Source organism: Lissotriton vulgaris, chromosome 7 (genome assembly GCF_964263255.1).
Source record: "Lissotriton vulgaris chromosome 7, aLisVul1.2, whole genome shotgun sequence".
NCBI lineage: Eukaryota > Metazoa > Chordata > Amphibia > Caudata > Salamandridae > Lissotriton > Lissotriton vulgaris.
Genome location: NC_141695.1, coordinates 242,977,629 through 242,991,036, shown reverse-complemented (window position 1 = coordinate 242,991,036; position 13,408 = coordinate 242,977,629). Strand labels below are relative to the sequence as shown.

Here is a 13,408-nt window from a genome sequence, read left to right as displayed (position 1 = left end):
GCCCTCGACTCCTGTAGGCTTCCGGTGGGGAGCGGCTGCCATGATTGCTCGCGGAATGACCAGGACGGAGCCACGAGATGGTGGTGCTCTCATGCTGACGCCAGCTTCAGTCTGAATCATCCAGAAACAAGGTGGGGCTTTCATCGTTTGGGAAAAAAAAATGTTCTAAACCAATGAAAAGTGTTATTTTTAGGTCATATGACCCAGCCTTCCATCTTTAGGAAACCAAAAGCAAAATGAACCAATGAAAAGTTTTATAAACAAGTCACATGACCTGTTATGCGGCATAGGGCTACAAAAAGCGTAGGAAATCCGTTGGCACGTGAGGCGGCGTCAGTAGCGGACCGATGTGCGAATAGGCCGAAGGCAGCACAACGCGCCGAGATCCGGATGGCACCGAGTTAGTGTCCAGCAAGTTGCTGCACTGGTGTGGCTATCCTACAATGCTGCGCCGAAAGTCGGCGTGGGGCGCCCCGTTTGCCTGTGAGGTCGCGTCAGTCAGTGGGGGCTGTGCGTCTCCCCCAAGATGGAGGCTCCTCGGCTGCAGTGGGGCGCCCCTTAGGGTTTCACTCGCCGTCCAACTGAGTTGCGTCCGCACTTGCGGCTACAATAGGCCGAAGGCAGCACAACGCGCCGAGATCCGGATGGCACCGAGGTGGTGTCCAGCAAATTGCCGCACTGGTGTGGCCATCCTACAATGCTGCGCCGAAAGACGGCGTGTCCAGCTGAGTTCCGGTCACTCTTGCGGTACAGTGACTTGAACGCGCCGAGATCCGGATTGCACCGAGGTGGTGTCAAGCAAGTTGCCGCACTGGTGTGGCCATCCCACAATGCTGCGCCGAAAGTCGGCGTGGGGTGCCCCGTTGGTTTATGAGGTGATGTCAGTAGTGGACCGATGTGTGAATAGGTCGGAACCAGCACAAGGCGCCCTGCACTGTTGAGCCTTTTTCAATGCCTGTTTTTTGTTGTTTCCCCTCCATCAAAAACAAATAAAATATATAAAACTGTGCAAAAATACAAAAAAATGTTTAGAAAAGCAGTGCTTGTAAGACTGTCTGAAGCTTATTTGCACCTGCTGCAGCTTCACTATTGCCCTGGTGTGGCCAAAGATCGCCCATGACATAGGCGGCCGGCTCCCCAGGTCCGGCGGAACTTTTTTCCTTTTCCTTTCTGCTTCTTGTCCCACAATCCGTTTCACCTGAAGACACGACCAGGTCCCTGAATGTGTGCAGGGGGACGCTATTGATTGAATGAAAATGGCGGCTTGACACAAAGCTGACTCAAGCGTTGCTGTTGATGCTATACAGACAAAAATTGGTTTTCAGTTTGTACATTCTTCAGGATTTTTTTTTCCATCCAAGGCTGATTGAGAGTTTGTAGAAAAATGGCTTCAGATTTTCCACATATTACTCTTCAACATTCTTCCTAAATGTAACAATGTGAGACTCACTAGGAGAATGGCTGTTTATCTTTCCTTTCAAAATGCTGCCAACAATATTTTCTGAATGGAAGACACCATCTTGTAGCATAAAGGGCCGAAATGGGTTCTGGTCTGGCCGATGGTTGGTGGAGACATTTTGACTATATCTTGGACCTGCCCGGCCTCGCCCAAAATGGCGCCGGTATAAATGGGACTCGTAACTCCTTGTTGTGTACTGGTTGAACAACCTTGATATCACGAGATATGAATGCAGTTTTGATGCTCATGGCGGGCGGGGACGAGAATTGATTGAATATTTCGACATCCCTATTGATATTAAGTTCTGATGTGTTATTGATTACTGTACTATTGAAAGTTCGAATTTCAGTTTGCTCCGTGGCCGGCCCACGTGGTTATAGGCCCGTATTTGTATGCTGACATTTTCACAATAAAGGTTTTTAAAACAAAACATGGTAGTAGTATTTACATTGGTAAAGTTTTTATTTTAGTCACTGTTTTCGAATCAGTAAAAGGCAAGTGAAATAAAGCAGTCCAATTACATGACGGATAAAAGGTATAATACGTAGGAACGCAGTAAAGATAAATGGTCAAGGGCAGTTGTGTTTTCCACTCCTGCAACATAAAGTGATCGATAAGAATCTGATAATCAGGCGTATCGGCGACTAAGACAGCAGGCCGAGTCTCTTTTACTCAACGGCTCCGTCATGGAACGAAGAAACGCCCTTTTTCTCGAAAAAGGAATATATTTTACTTGCAGGACAGTTGTAAATTTTCCGGGAAAGTACATTAGCCTGGAATATTATAACATATATGTTTTAAAAAAAAAAGATCGAAATCAATAAAAAGCGTATGTTTTAGGTCATATGACCAAGCTTTTCATTATTAAAATAACAAAAGTAAAATGAACCAATAAAAAGTTTTATTAACAAGTCACATGACCTGTTATGCTTACGTTACGCGCTGCGCGCCGCGCCCCGGATCGCTTCCGGGTGCTCTAACGCGGCGTGTCATATAACGCATTACGCGACAACGTAGGTCAAGAATATAGTCACAATGTCTCCACCAACCAGCGTTCGGAACACAACCCCTTTCAGCAGTCCAAAAAGTTCTGTTAAATGACAACAGAGGGGACAGGCAACAAGAACCATCAGTCAAAGAGGGGAGGGCAAGTTCTTCTCTACCGGGTCATGTTGGGGCGCTACCGGAACTGATTGAATTGGTAGTCTACAGTGTTTCTGGATGTTTCAGACTAAAGCTGGCGTCAGCATGAGAGCACTACCATCTCGTAGCTCCGTCGTGGCCATTCCACGAGCAGACATGGCAGCCGCTCCCCACCAGAAGCCTGCAGGAGTCGGGGGCCCCCAAGACTTTTGTAGAATCTTCACGGCTGAGGGGACGCTTTCGAGAATGGGACCCAAGCCCTATCAAGGAAGCGTCCGAGTTCGAAGGTGTCCCAGGGCCATTTTAGTGGACCACGCCCAAATCTGAAGAGCCGGCCGCCATTTTGAGAGTCCTGTGGCAGTCGCTGTTCGTTGCATCGCAAGAGCGGGAGCAACTCAACTACATGGTGAGCGAGACGCTGTAGCCGCAAGAGCGGGCGATAAACAGCTGAATGGCGGAAGAGGCACAGTATAGCAAAAGCGGGCGGAATGGCAACTAAAACGGTAAAGGGGCGCCCCACTACAGCGTGTCTTCAGGTCAAACGGATTGTGGGACAAGGTCCAGAATAGAAGAGTCATCAAAAGGCAAAAAGTTCCGCCGGACCCCGGGAGCCGGCCGCCTATGTCGGGGGCGATCTCAGGCTAAACCGGTGCTATAAGACTTGGGGAGGGGGTCGGAGCCAAGCGTCTTCTCCGAGTCCGTGCCATCAGACCGCCCCTCGGGGGCCTCCGTCAAGCGGTTTAGGGAGGTACCATATCACATTGTTTTCAAATGCAGTCAGGTCCACAAACGACCCTCACTTACTTTGAGAATAGTGAAGCTGCAGTAGGTGGAAATAAGCTTCAGACAGTGTTACAAGCGCTGCTCAGAACTCTGAACTATGGCACCCAACATCCAGAACTTATGCCATTTGAGAATGGCAGTGACATCGAAGCAACTCAGGGACCAAAACCATTAACGTACTTTCACGTATGAAAATCTTACTTGGGGAGGGGGCAGGAGCGAAGCGCCCCCTCCCAGTCCGCGCCAGTTGGGCATATGTTGAAAATCTGAAGCCATCGTTCTACAAACTCAACCAACCTTGGATGGAAAAATCTAGAAAAATGTACAAACTGAAAACCAGTTTTGGTCTGCATAGCATCAGCAGCAACGCTTGCTATTAGAGTGCATGAGTTTCATGCTCGATCGATTGAGCTAGCCGGATCGGGCAATAAAAAGTATAAAATAGTTATGTAAATGGTTATTTAATAAAATGTTTTACCCTGTTTCTTTGCTGGTGTGTTGTCTATATTTTTATTATTTGCATAGGGTTTGTCGTTATTTTGGGCGGGGTGGGTGACGGAGCCGAGCTGTCTTGCAGCCCTCATGGTGTGGAGCTCAGTTCATTTCACTATTTTCGTATTTCTCATGAAGGGTTGTTCCTAATATTTCTATTTTAGCGAGGTCAAAAAGAGATCCAATTAGTGGCCTACTGATTTTGCTCGATTAATTTTATTTTTTTACACGATTTTTCACGATTTTTCACTATCTGCAAAGACTAAACAGAGTATTGCGACTTTGTGCTTGTTTGTAAATAGAGAATGAACCAAAGAGAATCAATTGTAAAACAGTAAATGCTTGGATAACAATCAATCAAATGGAGAGAGAAGCAGGCACGACGGATTACAACGGAATAAAGGCCTGCGTTAACTACTCTTCACTATCTGCAAAGAGAGAGTACTACTAAGAGAAAAGAGGGGAGGGGGGCAGCGTTCAAAGCACATCAACGTGCATAAACCCGAAAAAGTTTTTACCTATCACGTACTTGACATTTGACAGCTTTTGATATTTGCTATTAAAAAACCAATGAAATTCACAGAAAAAACCATAGGTTATAGGCCATATATAGTTAGGAATTAGCATTTACAAAACCTTGAAAATTCACTGAAAAAAACATTGGTTATAGACCATATATAGTTAGGGATAAGCCTTTTCAAAACCTTATTTTACTCACACAAAACCATTGAAATTTCATATATAGTTAGTTGCACTAACTATATATCGCGCACCCGCAATCCACTGCTGATGATGTCACATATTACATCATTCATGACATGGTTAGTGACATCACTGATGACATCACTGATGACATCAGAGGAACAGATACTCACGGCGAAGCACCAAACCACTTTTGCCAATAAGGTGGTAATGTACAAGCGATATATAGACGACATTTTCATACTGTGGAAAGGCCCCAAAGAAGAAGCAGAATTGTTTGCAGTAGAACTAAATGAAAATGCACTAAATCTGAAATTCACCTGCACTACTAACACCACCTCAATACAGTTCCTAGATGTAGAACTATACATAGATCAGGGAAGAATCCAAACAAGAACATATCGTAAGCCTACTGCCGGAAACTCAGTGCTTCATGCGCAAAGTTTCCACCCTCAAAACCTAAAGGAATCTATTCCCTATGCAGAATGCTTAAGGATGACAAGAAATTGTAGTACTAAAACTGGACTAGATGAGGCAAAGCAGAACCTGTTTACAAGACTTAAAAAGAGAGGGTACAGCCAAAAAACTTGCAGTACAGCAGACGCAAAATGCAGCAAATCCAACAGAAAAGATCTCCTATTTACCCAAAGACAAGACCAACCAGAGCAAACTCCCAAACAAGAGCCTCCTAGACTGATAACAGGATTTAACACCTACCATAACCAGGTCAGAAAAATACTGACCAAACATTGGCCACTAGTAAGGAAGGACCCCATAATTGGAGAACTATGTGGAAACAGGCCAATGATAGCATTTAGGAAAGCCAAATCCATGAGGGATCATCTAGTCTGCAATGCACCCGCTATCAAAAAACCGGATGATTGGCTGTCGAAAATCAAAGGTTTCAGTAAATGTACGAAATGCAAAGCATGTAAGCATGGGGTAAATACTACCAGAGTAGATATACCCTTTAGAAAGAGGCCATACAAGATCCGAGGCAAATATAATTGCAAAACGGACCATGCAGTATATGTTCTAACTTGCATCTGTGGTAAACGATATGTGGGTAGCACCATTCACCCTGTACATATCAGAGTCCTCCAACATCTTCGCGCAGTTAACAATGACGACCCTGCCTATCCTGTGGCCAGGCACATAAACACGACCCATGCAGGGGACATAGGAGTATTAACATACTTCGTCATTGACAATGTGCCAAAAAACATCAGAGGAGGTAATCGCCTGCAGAGTTTGAGAAGACTAGAGTCTAGGTACATTATAATGCTCAATTCAAAAATACCCAATGGCCTCAACTCTGACGAAGCTCTCAGTGTCCACCTGTAAATATGAGATCAAGGCCCTAGTCTTAAGGGAATTAGCCCGACCTTTCCGTAAGAGAAGTATTTTCTTCCTCTCTCCCTTCCAAGAAACATCTTTTGTTCAGTTTTAAACAATGACTATCACTGTATATATTAGCACAAACATGACCCCGAGAGCAGTTTCAGCCTGACATAGCAGCATTTTAGCAAAACCACCAGACACACATATGTGATAATATCAATTGTTGATTATTGTAAATTACTTGTATATCGAATATCTGAATTGGTGTATATGTATGTAACACAAGTGGGAACATTATCTGTTTAGACAAAATGCTTTGTAATTTATATGTAAGTACCCCTTAGCGCAAAACATTGACACACGCTTATAGACTTGTCCACTTGGAGACGATGTAAATATTAAGCGAGCGCAATGTATTAACGGTCGATTGACACAAGGTATACCACAGCATATAGTATCAGCATCTCATAAAGATGTCGTAATTACCACACAACATTAAGCCTATCCACTTGGAGAAGATGGGAACAGTAAGAGGCGGCATGACCGCGACTGAAATACACACTAATCAAAACCTGTCAGAACCCACAGGTTAGAAGGGCTTAATTATCGAGCGCTAGCGCGAGGGTGCACATAGATACATTTAGGCAATCAACACAGATAATCCCGCCTAAATTCCCCTGGCTAAACCCGCGTACCCAAGATTAGAGATGCAATAATTATTCTAAAACGTTTCCGGTAATACCTGGGAGCATCTACATGATACCCGCGCACGCCCGATAACCAGCGTAATGAGACCTTAGTGTGCACAGCAAACTCGCACACATAAATAATAAACAAATCTGCCCCAACGCAAGTATAAACAGTGATCACCAGATATGTAACAGTACTACACTTACCAGCGCTGAGGGAGTTTAAACGCGTAAAGCGCGCGAAGGTCTGTCTGCCACATTACAGCGTGGCACACGCAAAGCGAGAGTGAGGAAATCACTGGGCTCAAGGTGCCGGAGGGTTTCTATAGAAACGAGACAACACATGGGGGCGGGTGACGTAATTACAAACTGTGAAAGTGAAAATAACTTCTCTATGTCAGTCTAATTAAGGCGTCGCCCTTTGTTACCATGGGAACCGTGTTACAAACATGTGAAAAAATGTAAAAACAAGCTAAAATGGGCATGAAAACAGGAGTGAAACATGCATGATGTAATGCAATGACTAAGGGGTATAAATATAACCACATTCTGTGAAGATGTTGTGAACAAGGCGGGTGCTTACCGCCGAAACGCGTCAAGCAGCCTAATGAGTGAATAAAACTTATTTGGGATCATCTATTTCACGGAGTCAGTGCCTTACTTGCATGAGAAAGTTTGGAGTGTTCCTGATAAATAAATATATATATAACGTATTGGAATAGTGCTTCTGCATGCCAGGAGTGCTTCAGAGTGCTGACATCAATTTTTACATTAAGCCAACTGAACTGAAGTGGCGTCATTGTGTTTAAGCGTGCAAGGGACATGTATGGTGTGCTAGAAAGCTAATATGGCAGGTGGGGTGAGTAGCAATGAAGAGTTGCAGACAGACATAGCAATATTTCTAGGCTCCTGTGTTTTGGTGCTTACACAGCAGACAGAGGTCATGGTGTGGGGTAACGGCCTGCGCTACTGACTTCGGAGCCGGGAGGAGCCAGGTTCAACTCCCGGTATCAACATCCTGTGATTATGGGAAAATCACTTAATCTCCCCATGCCTACTGTTAAAGTAAAGAAAGATCCGTAGTCCTTATGTGTAGTTCAGGATCTTAGCTTTATTCTTTAGTTTAGATCCATAGTAATAAGTTGTAATCAAGAGACCAGAGACAGACCCCACCAGGAGCAGTTCTCCACTGCTCAGCCCTTCACACCAACTGATTCCTTCTTCCACTCAAACACTCTCAACATTCTGATGACATTAGACAGACTGAGCAGCAAGGCAAGGGCATGAACAGAGAAGATGCATAAATCACTTACTAGATTATAACACCTACAATTCAGCGCCTTGAGTGCCTCCCAGGTGAATTGCTGCGCTTTACAAATCATTTTTTATTTATAGATTGCTCTGGAGGGAGACGTCTACAACGACTCTGAAAACTACTTCACTCCTCTCTCCCTCTGCCCCTATGAATAGTGCACTGTCAAAGTACCCGGAGTGTCAACTCTCGTGCCAGCTAGCCATGTTCCCCAAACACCCCACGCTACTGATCCATGTCCTCTAATTACCGTCATGTTATCAGTCCATGTGAACCAAACTTCCTGGGTCAACAAGCTCCGCATATTATCCTTGTACATCAAGTCCAACTTTCTATCTGCCAATTTGTCACAAGCCCTCATGCTGGCCATCCTTGTGGTCTCACTACCAGCACTCTCACCAGGGGCTCTGAGCACCTCATTCCATTGTGTGTCACAAACTCCGCAACCCTCACACTGCCTCATGAACAATAAGGAGGAAAAAAACAGAACAAGGTGGCTGGACAGGATTATTCACAAAACCATTCCCCAATCACACAGCCAATATGTACCGTGTGACCACTGGATTTGTATTCCAAACATATTTATTTTCTTTTTCACATAATTTCCACACACTATTTACGAAAAACAGGCACAAACAGAACCACTGTCAGATCAAAAGGTTCATATATACAGTATCTACAAACATACACACTTACAAAATTGCAACAGTGAATTAAGCAGATTTGATTGAACACACCAACAAAAACATTAGAATATATAATGGTCCAATTGAATTGCAATTATATACAGTGAAAAAAATACATAAACAAAGAACAAGCACCAGTCCTAGGAACTAAAAAACCAAGAGACAAGCGGGTTTGAGATCGAAAAACCAAGCCTGCCTGTCTACAAGAGGCTGTGGTGTGAAGGCTGGCTGAAGGCTGAAAAATTCATTTAAACAACGAGCTAACTTCGCCTGCCGGCCTGAATTGGGTTCAGTGTCCGAGCACTCCCTGCTCTGCGCGTCTCAGATTCAGTCCTTCATTACTTCGCCATAAATGTGAGCTGCCTCCATACCTGAACGCTCTCCGAAGGCACACGCCCTCAGTCCTGTTCTGCATATACTGCAGGGTTGACTGCGAACTACACTATACCTACACTACGGCAATCTTTGTGCCCCCGTGCAGAATCTTTCCCCCAGTCCCTGTCCTGAAGAGAACCTAGAACATCCAGGTTCGAAACGCGTCGACAATACCACCCTGTGGCAACAATAAAGGGTGCCGCTAGGATATAAATTACATCACAATTTTGGACCCTAGTGTTGCAACCCCATAGAAACATCACACCACAGGCTCTTGTAGACAGGCAGGCTTGGTTTTTCGATCTCAAACCTGCTTGTCTCTTGGTTTTTTAGTTCCTAGGACTGGTGCTTGTTCTTTGTTTATGTATTTTTTTCACTGTATATAATTGCAATTCAATTGGACCATTATATATTCTAATGTTTTTGTTGGTGTGTTCAATCAAATCTGCTTAATTCACTGTTGCAATTTTGTAAGTGTGTATGTTTGTAGATACTGTATATATGAACCTTTTGATCTGACAGTGGTTCTGTTTGTGCCTGTTTTTCGTAAATAGTGTGTGGAAATTATGTGAAAAAGAAAATAAATGTGTTTGGAATACAAATCCAGTGGTCACACGGTACATATTGGCTGTGTGATTGGGGAATGGTTTTGTGAATAATCCTCTCCAGCCACCTTGTTCTGTTTTTTTCCTCTTGTTGAGATCCGGGCTGGTCAGATGTAGGATCCGATACCTTCACTGTTTCACAGTCATGAACAATAAGGCAGTGCCCGAAGAGATGGTCTAAAAGGTCAGTGTGTCATACTTTTTTATTTGGCTTTTTATGGGTCTGTTGTATAGTAAGTTCTGCTGGTTTTTATAGTTCATTAACCTGAAATTAAAACAAACATTACCTGCAAGTAAGACTGCTGTTTCATACTCGCATCGTTTTTAAAAGGTAGCTTCATACCTCATTGGGTGTCCTGCAACAGTAGTTTACCACAAACTTTGATGTGTTAAATGGCTAATGTAATGTAAAGGATAATGTGCTGAATGGCTAAACCTTAGAAGGTCCCAAACCCGAGACCTATTGGCTATGCCAATGCTTGTTTACTGTGTTAGCTACCTGAGTAGGACCTGTCCTGATTGTGTTAGAGAATCAAGGCATATTTTTTCTGCTACTGTCAGATTTTTTAAGCATTTACCAATGTACAATATGTGCCAAGCATATTTCTGTATTCACGAAGGTGTATACACGCAATTATGTTTCGGAATTAGCAATGCCTCCATTTCCATGCTGTACTCTAGGAGTTCTATTAAACGCCTTAAAAATCTATAAACCTACTGTTAATCACACCACTCCATTTCTTTCCAGCTAGGTTTTCACTACACAAGTACCTTGACATATATACATACTTACATCAATCTACAGAATTTTATTAGCAAAACATTTACTTAAAAACTTGAACATTTAGGGCCCATTTACAAGCCCAATTAGATGCCGGTGCATCACTTTTTGTGATGTACCGGCAGCACACTGGGCACTGCCCACATTTACAAGGCCATTTAAAGTGACTTTTCATGGCCTTGAAATATGGGCTTCTTTCATGCATTATTCTGTGTGAAAGGGGCGTTCTATAACTGTTTCTGAATGGGTACCCACGCAACATCCCTGGAACCTGAGACATTCCCAGATTTACAACATTTTGTATAGCTGGGAAAGCATCAGAATTCTATGCCTCCTAAGGGGAAGCATAAGTGTGAGGCAACTAGGGGAAATACTTTTATTTCTCCTTCTATGCATTCTTCATTGGTGCACGGCTGCAGTTTGTGTGCCAGTGCAGGGGAGTAGGAAAGGAATGTGCCGTATCTTGTAGATATGGGGATTCCTGCCCTTTTATTTAGACACACAGCAGCACTGAGGAAGGCTTGCTGTGCTGCCCTACATCAAAATATAGTAATTCAGGCCCTTAATTTCTGCCCACAGGGAATAATTCTACATATGACCATATATTCTACCAAGTCCTGTGCATGTCCGCTATCTGAATACATTTTATTCAATAATGAATGCATTTGTGAGATCTTCACACTGTCGAGATCGATAGGTGACTGAATTAGTTTCTCCTACTGATTAAACTGTTAACTTTCTTCACTTCTACTTTTCAGATGAAGAACCCGAGGCTCCTCTCCTCCTCTACACACTTCTCCTCTCATCAGACATGCTTCTTCTCATTGTTGTGAGCATCGTCTTTCAGTGCAGAAACATAAGAGAATCCCGCAACCCACCCCTGCCAACACATCTGGAAGGCAGAGTTTCACAATCCTGTAGACAGACAAATCACACGTCATCAAAGAACTAACATTCATTTTTCAAGTGTATCAAACAGATGGACATTTTTGCAGCCCTTATTTGATTACTTGTGTTTTATTTTTTTCATATTACAATGTATGTGGGATTAATTGCTCAGCCAAAATTGACTAAAATAAATGTTCTATCTTTACAATAAGCAGGTTGATCTGTAGTATCCACTTTAGATTAGACAGACAAGTATGGGAACATCATGAAAGGGACTCTCTATTAGAATCCACTCTCTACAGCCCTATTTCAAAATGTATTGAATGTATTTTCTCACTCTTAAGGATAGATGTTCTTTCTCACACCCTTAGTGAAATTTGCTCCTATGATTCTTTTGGCTTTCAGGAGTGCCAAATGTGTGCCAGTGAGGTCATGACTTCCATCCAGGTGGGAGAAAATCAGGGCTTGCAATATTGTTCTGAAGTCATCTTTGGAAGGTTGGTTTGATTGACTGATTGATTGATTAGTTGCTTGATTGGTTGATTCATTTATTAATCTTGAGAAGTGCACAACTGTCCCAGGGTGTCCCTGTAATAAGGTTAATTCAAGCACTCCATCCATCACTTATTTTAAATTTGCCTTATTATTCGGGTTGATCATCAGATTTCTGATGGGGATAACCTCTTGACTTGCCTTCATATTCTCAATCAGGCCGTATATCTAGAATGTGTTGTGATGTAATATCAGCTATCTGTGTAGCATACAGAGTGATTGTTGAAAAGCATGAATACAAGTGTTGTGCTGTAGGTCATGTATGTTTGTTGGTGAGTGCAAGTGAATGAGGATATTGATGTTGGAAATGTGAGAAAAGTAGGAGCGTTTTTTGATTTGACAGTAACTTTAGTATTGTTTGAGGAATCCTCTCGACAACTTCAAAACTAGTTGCAAATCTTCAGGCGAAGGACGAGAAAAAGGGGGTCTCAAAACACATTTTCTCCATGTTAATTTCCATAGTAAACTTAGAGCAGGCTGCAGCCGAAACCGCTGAATGGAATTACACCAAATTTGGAAGAAAGGTAGCTGTTGATCAAGAAAGTTACCTTTTTTTTAATTGCGTAAATCTATTTTGTGGCCCCCCTTCCCCAGGCCACTATTGACCGCAGGGACCCCATCCCCCTGGGCTGGCCAGCTGTTTTTTTAAATTAAATTGGAGGGGACCAAGTGGCCCCCCTCTCGAGCCACTTCTGGCCCCAGGGACCCCATCCCCTGTGGGGGGAGCCCCAGTGCCAGTAGGTATATATATATATTTTTTTTTCACTAAAAACCCACAGGTTTCAGGGACTATATTTAGTTGGACATTTCACTCGTACAAAACCAGAGAAATTCAGCCGTTATAGTTAGTTGAGCTAACTATAACTTTCGCCCCTGAAATGCTCTGTTGAAGACGTCACATATTACATCATTCATGACATGGTCAGTGACATCACTGATGACATCTCAAATGATATCACTGTTGACATCTCTGATATATAATATATATATATATTGATGCTGGAAATAAAGAGGAAGCTATCTGTGGACCTGTGTGGGCTGGTTCCTTTTATTAAGAAGGTGTCTGGTGTGTGTATATATATATGTTTATACATATATATATATATAAATTACCTACTGGCGGTCGCCAGTAGGTATATATAGTTAGGATTTTTTTTAATAGGGATTTCTGAAAATTCTATGTTGAATAACTTTGGCGTTGATGGACGGAATTGGAAAATGGCACATTTTGTTTCTGAGCGTCCCCTGAAAGTTTGGGGGGGTTTCGTCAAGCGGGGGTCGAGAAAATAGGGGGGGTCCCAAAACGTGTTTTTAACATTGAGTTTTCCATAGGGCGGTTGGACTCACTTTTAGCCTGAACAGCTGAATGGATTTCCACCAAACTTGGCAAAATTGTAGGGACTGGTACCCCGATGTGCCTTTGCTATGACTCAAGATATATGCTCCAGTGGTTTTTCCAAAAATATACTTTGAAAAATATATATTGGGCTACATTGGGCTATATATATGTTAGAGCCCAAATGTAGCTCAATGTAGCCCAAAGACGGCCACCAGAGACAAAAAAAAAAATGTAGCCCAAATATCAGCCAGATGTAGCCCA

General features: G+C 43.0%; 1 protein-coding gene across 2 annotated transcripts in view; it reads left to right on the top strand.

The window, feature by feature from the left end:
* The window catches only part of LOC147701290 (uncharacterized), a 183,626-nt gene extending 172,163 nt beyond the window's left edge, over positions 1-11,463 (top strand). Inside the window, exon 5 of one of the 2 annotated variants that reach the window (XM_086928613.1) lies at positions 11,127-11,463. In XM_086928613.1, coding sequence (XP_086784739.1) covers positions 11,127-11,320 — 194 coding nt within the window. In that variant the 3' untranslated portion in view covers positions 11,321-11,463. The remainder of the gene's footprint in view (positions 1-11,126) is intronic. The other variant, XM_086928614.1, reaches the window with a different exon arrangement.
* The last annotated feature ends 1,945 nt before the right edge of the window (positions 11,464-13,408 follow it).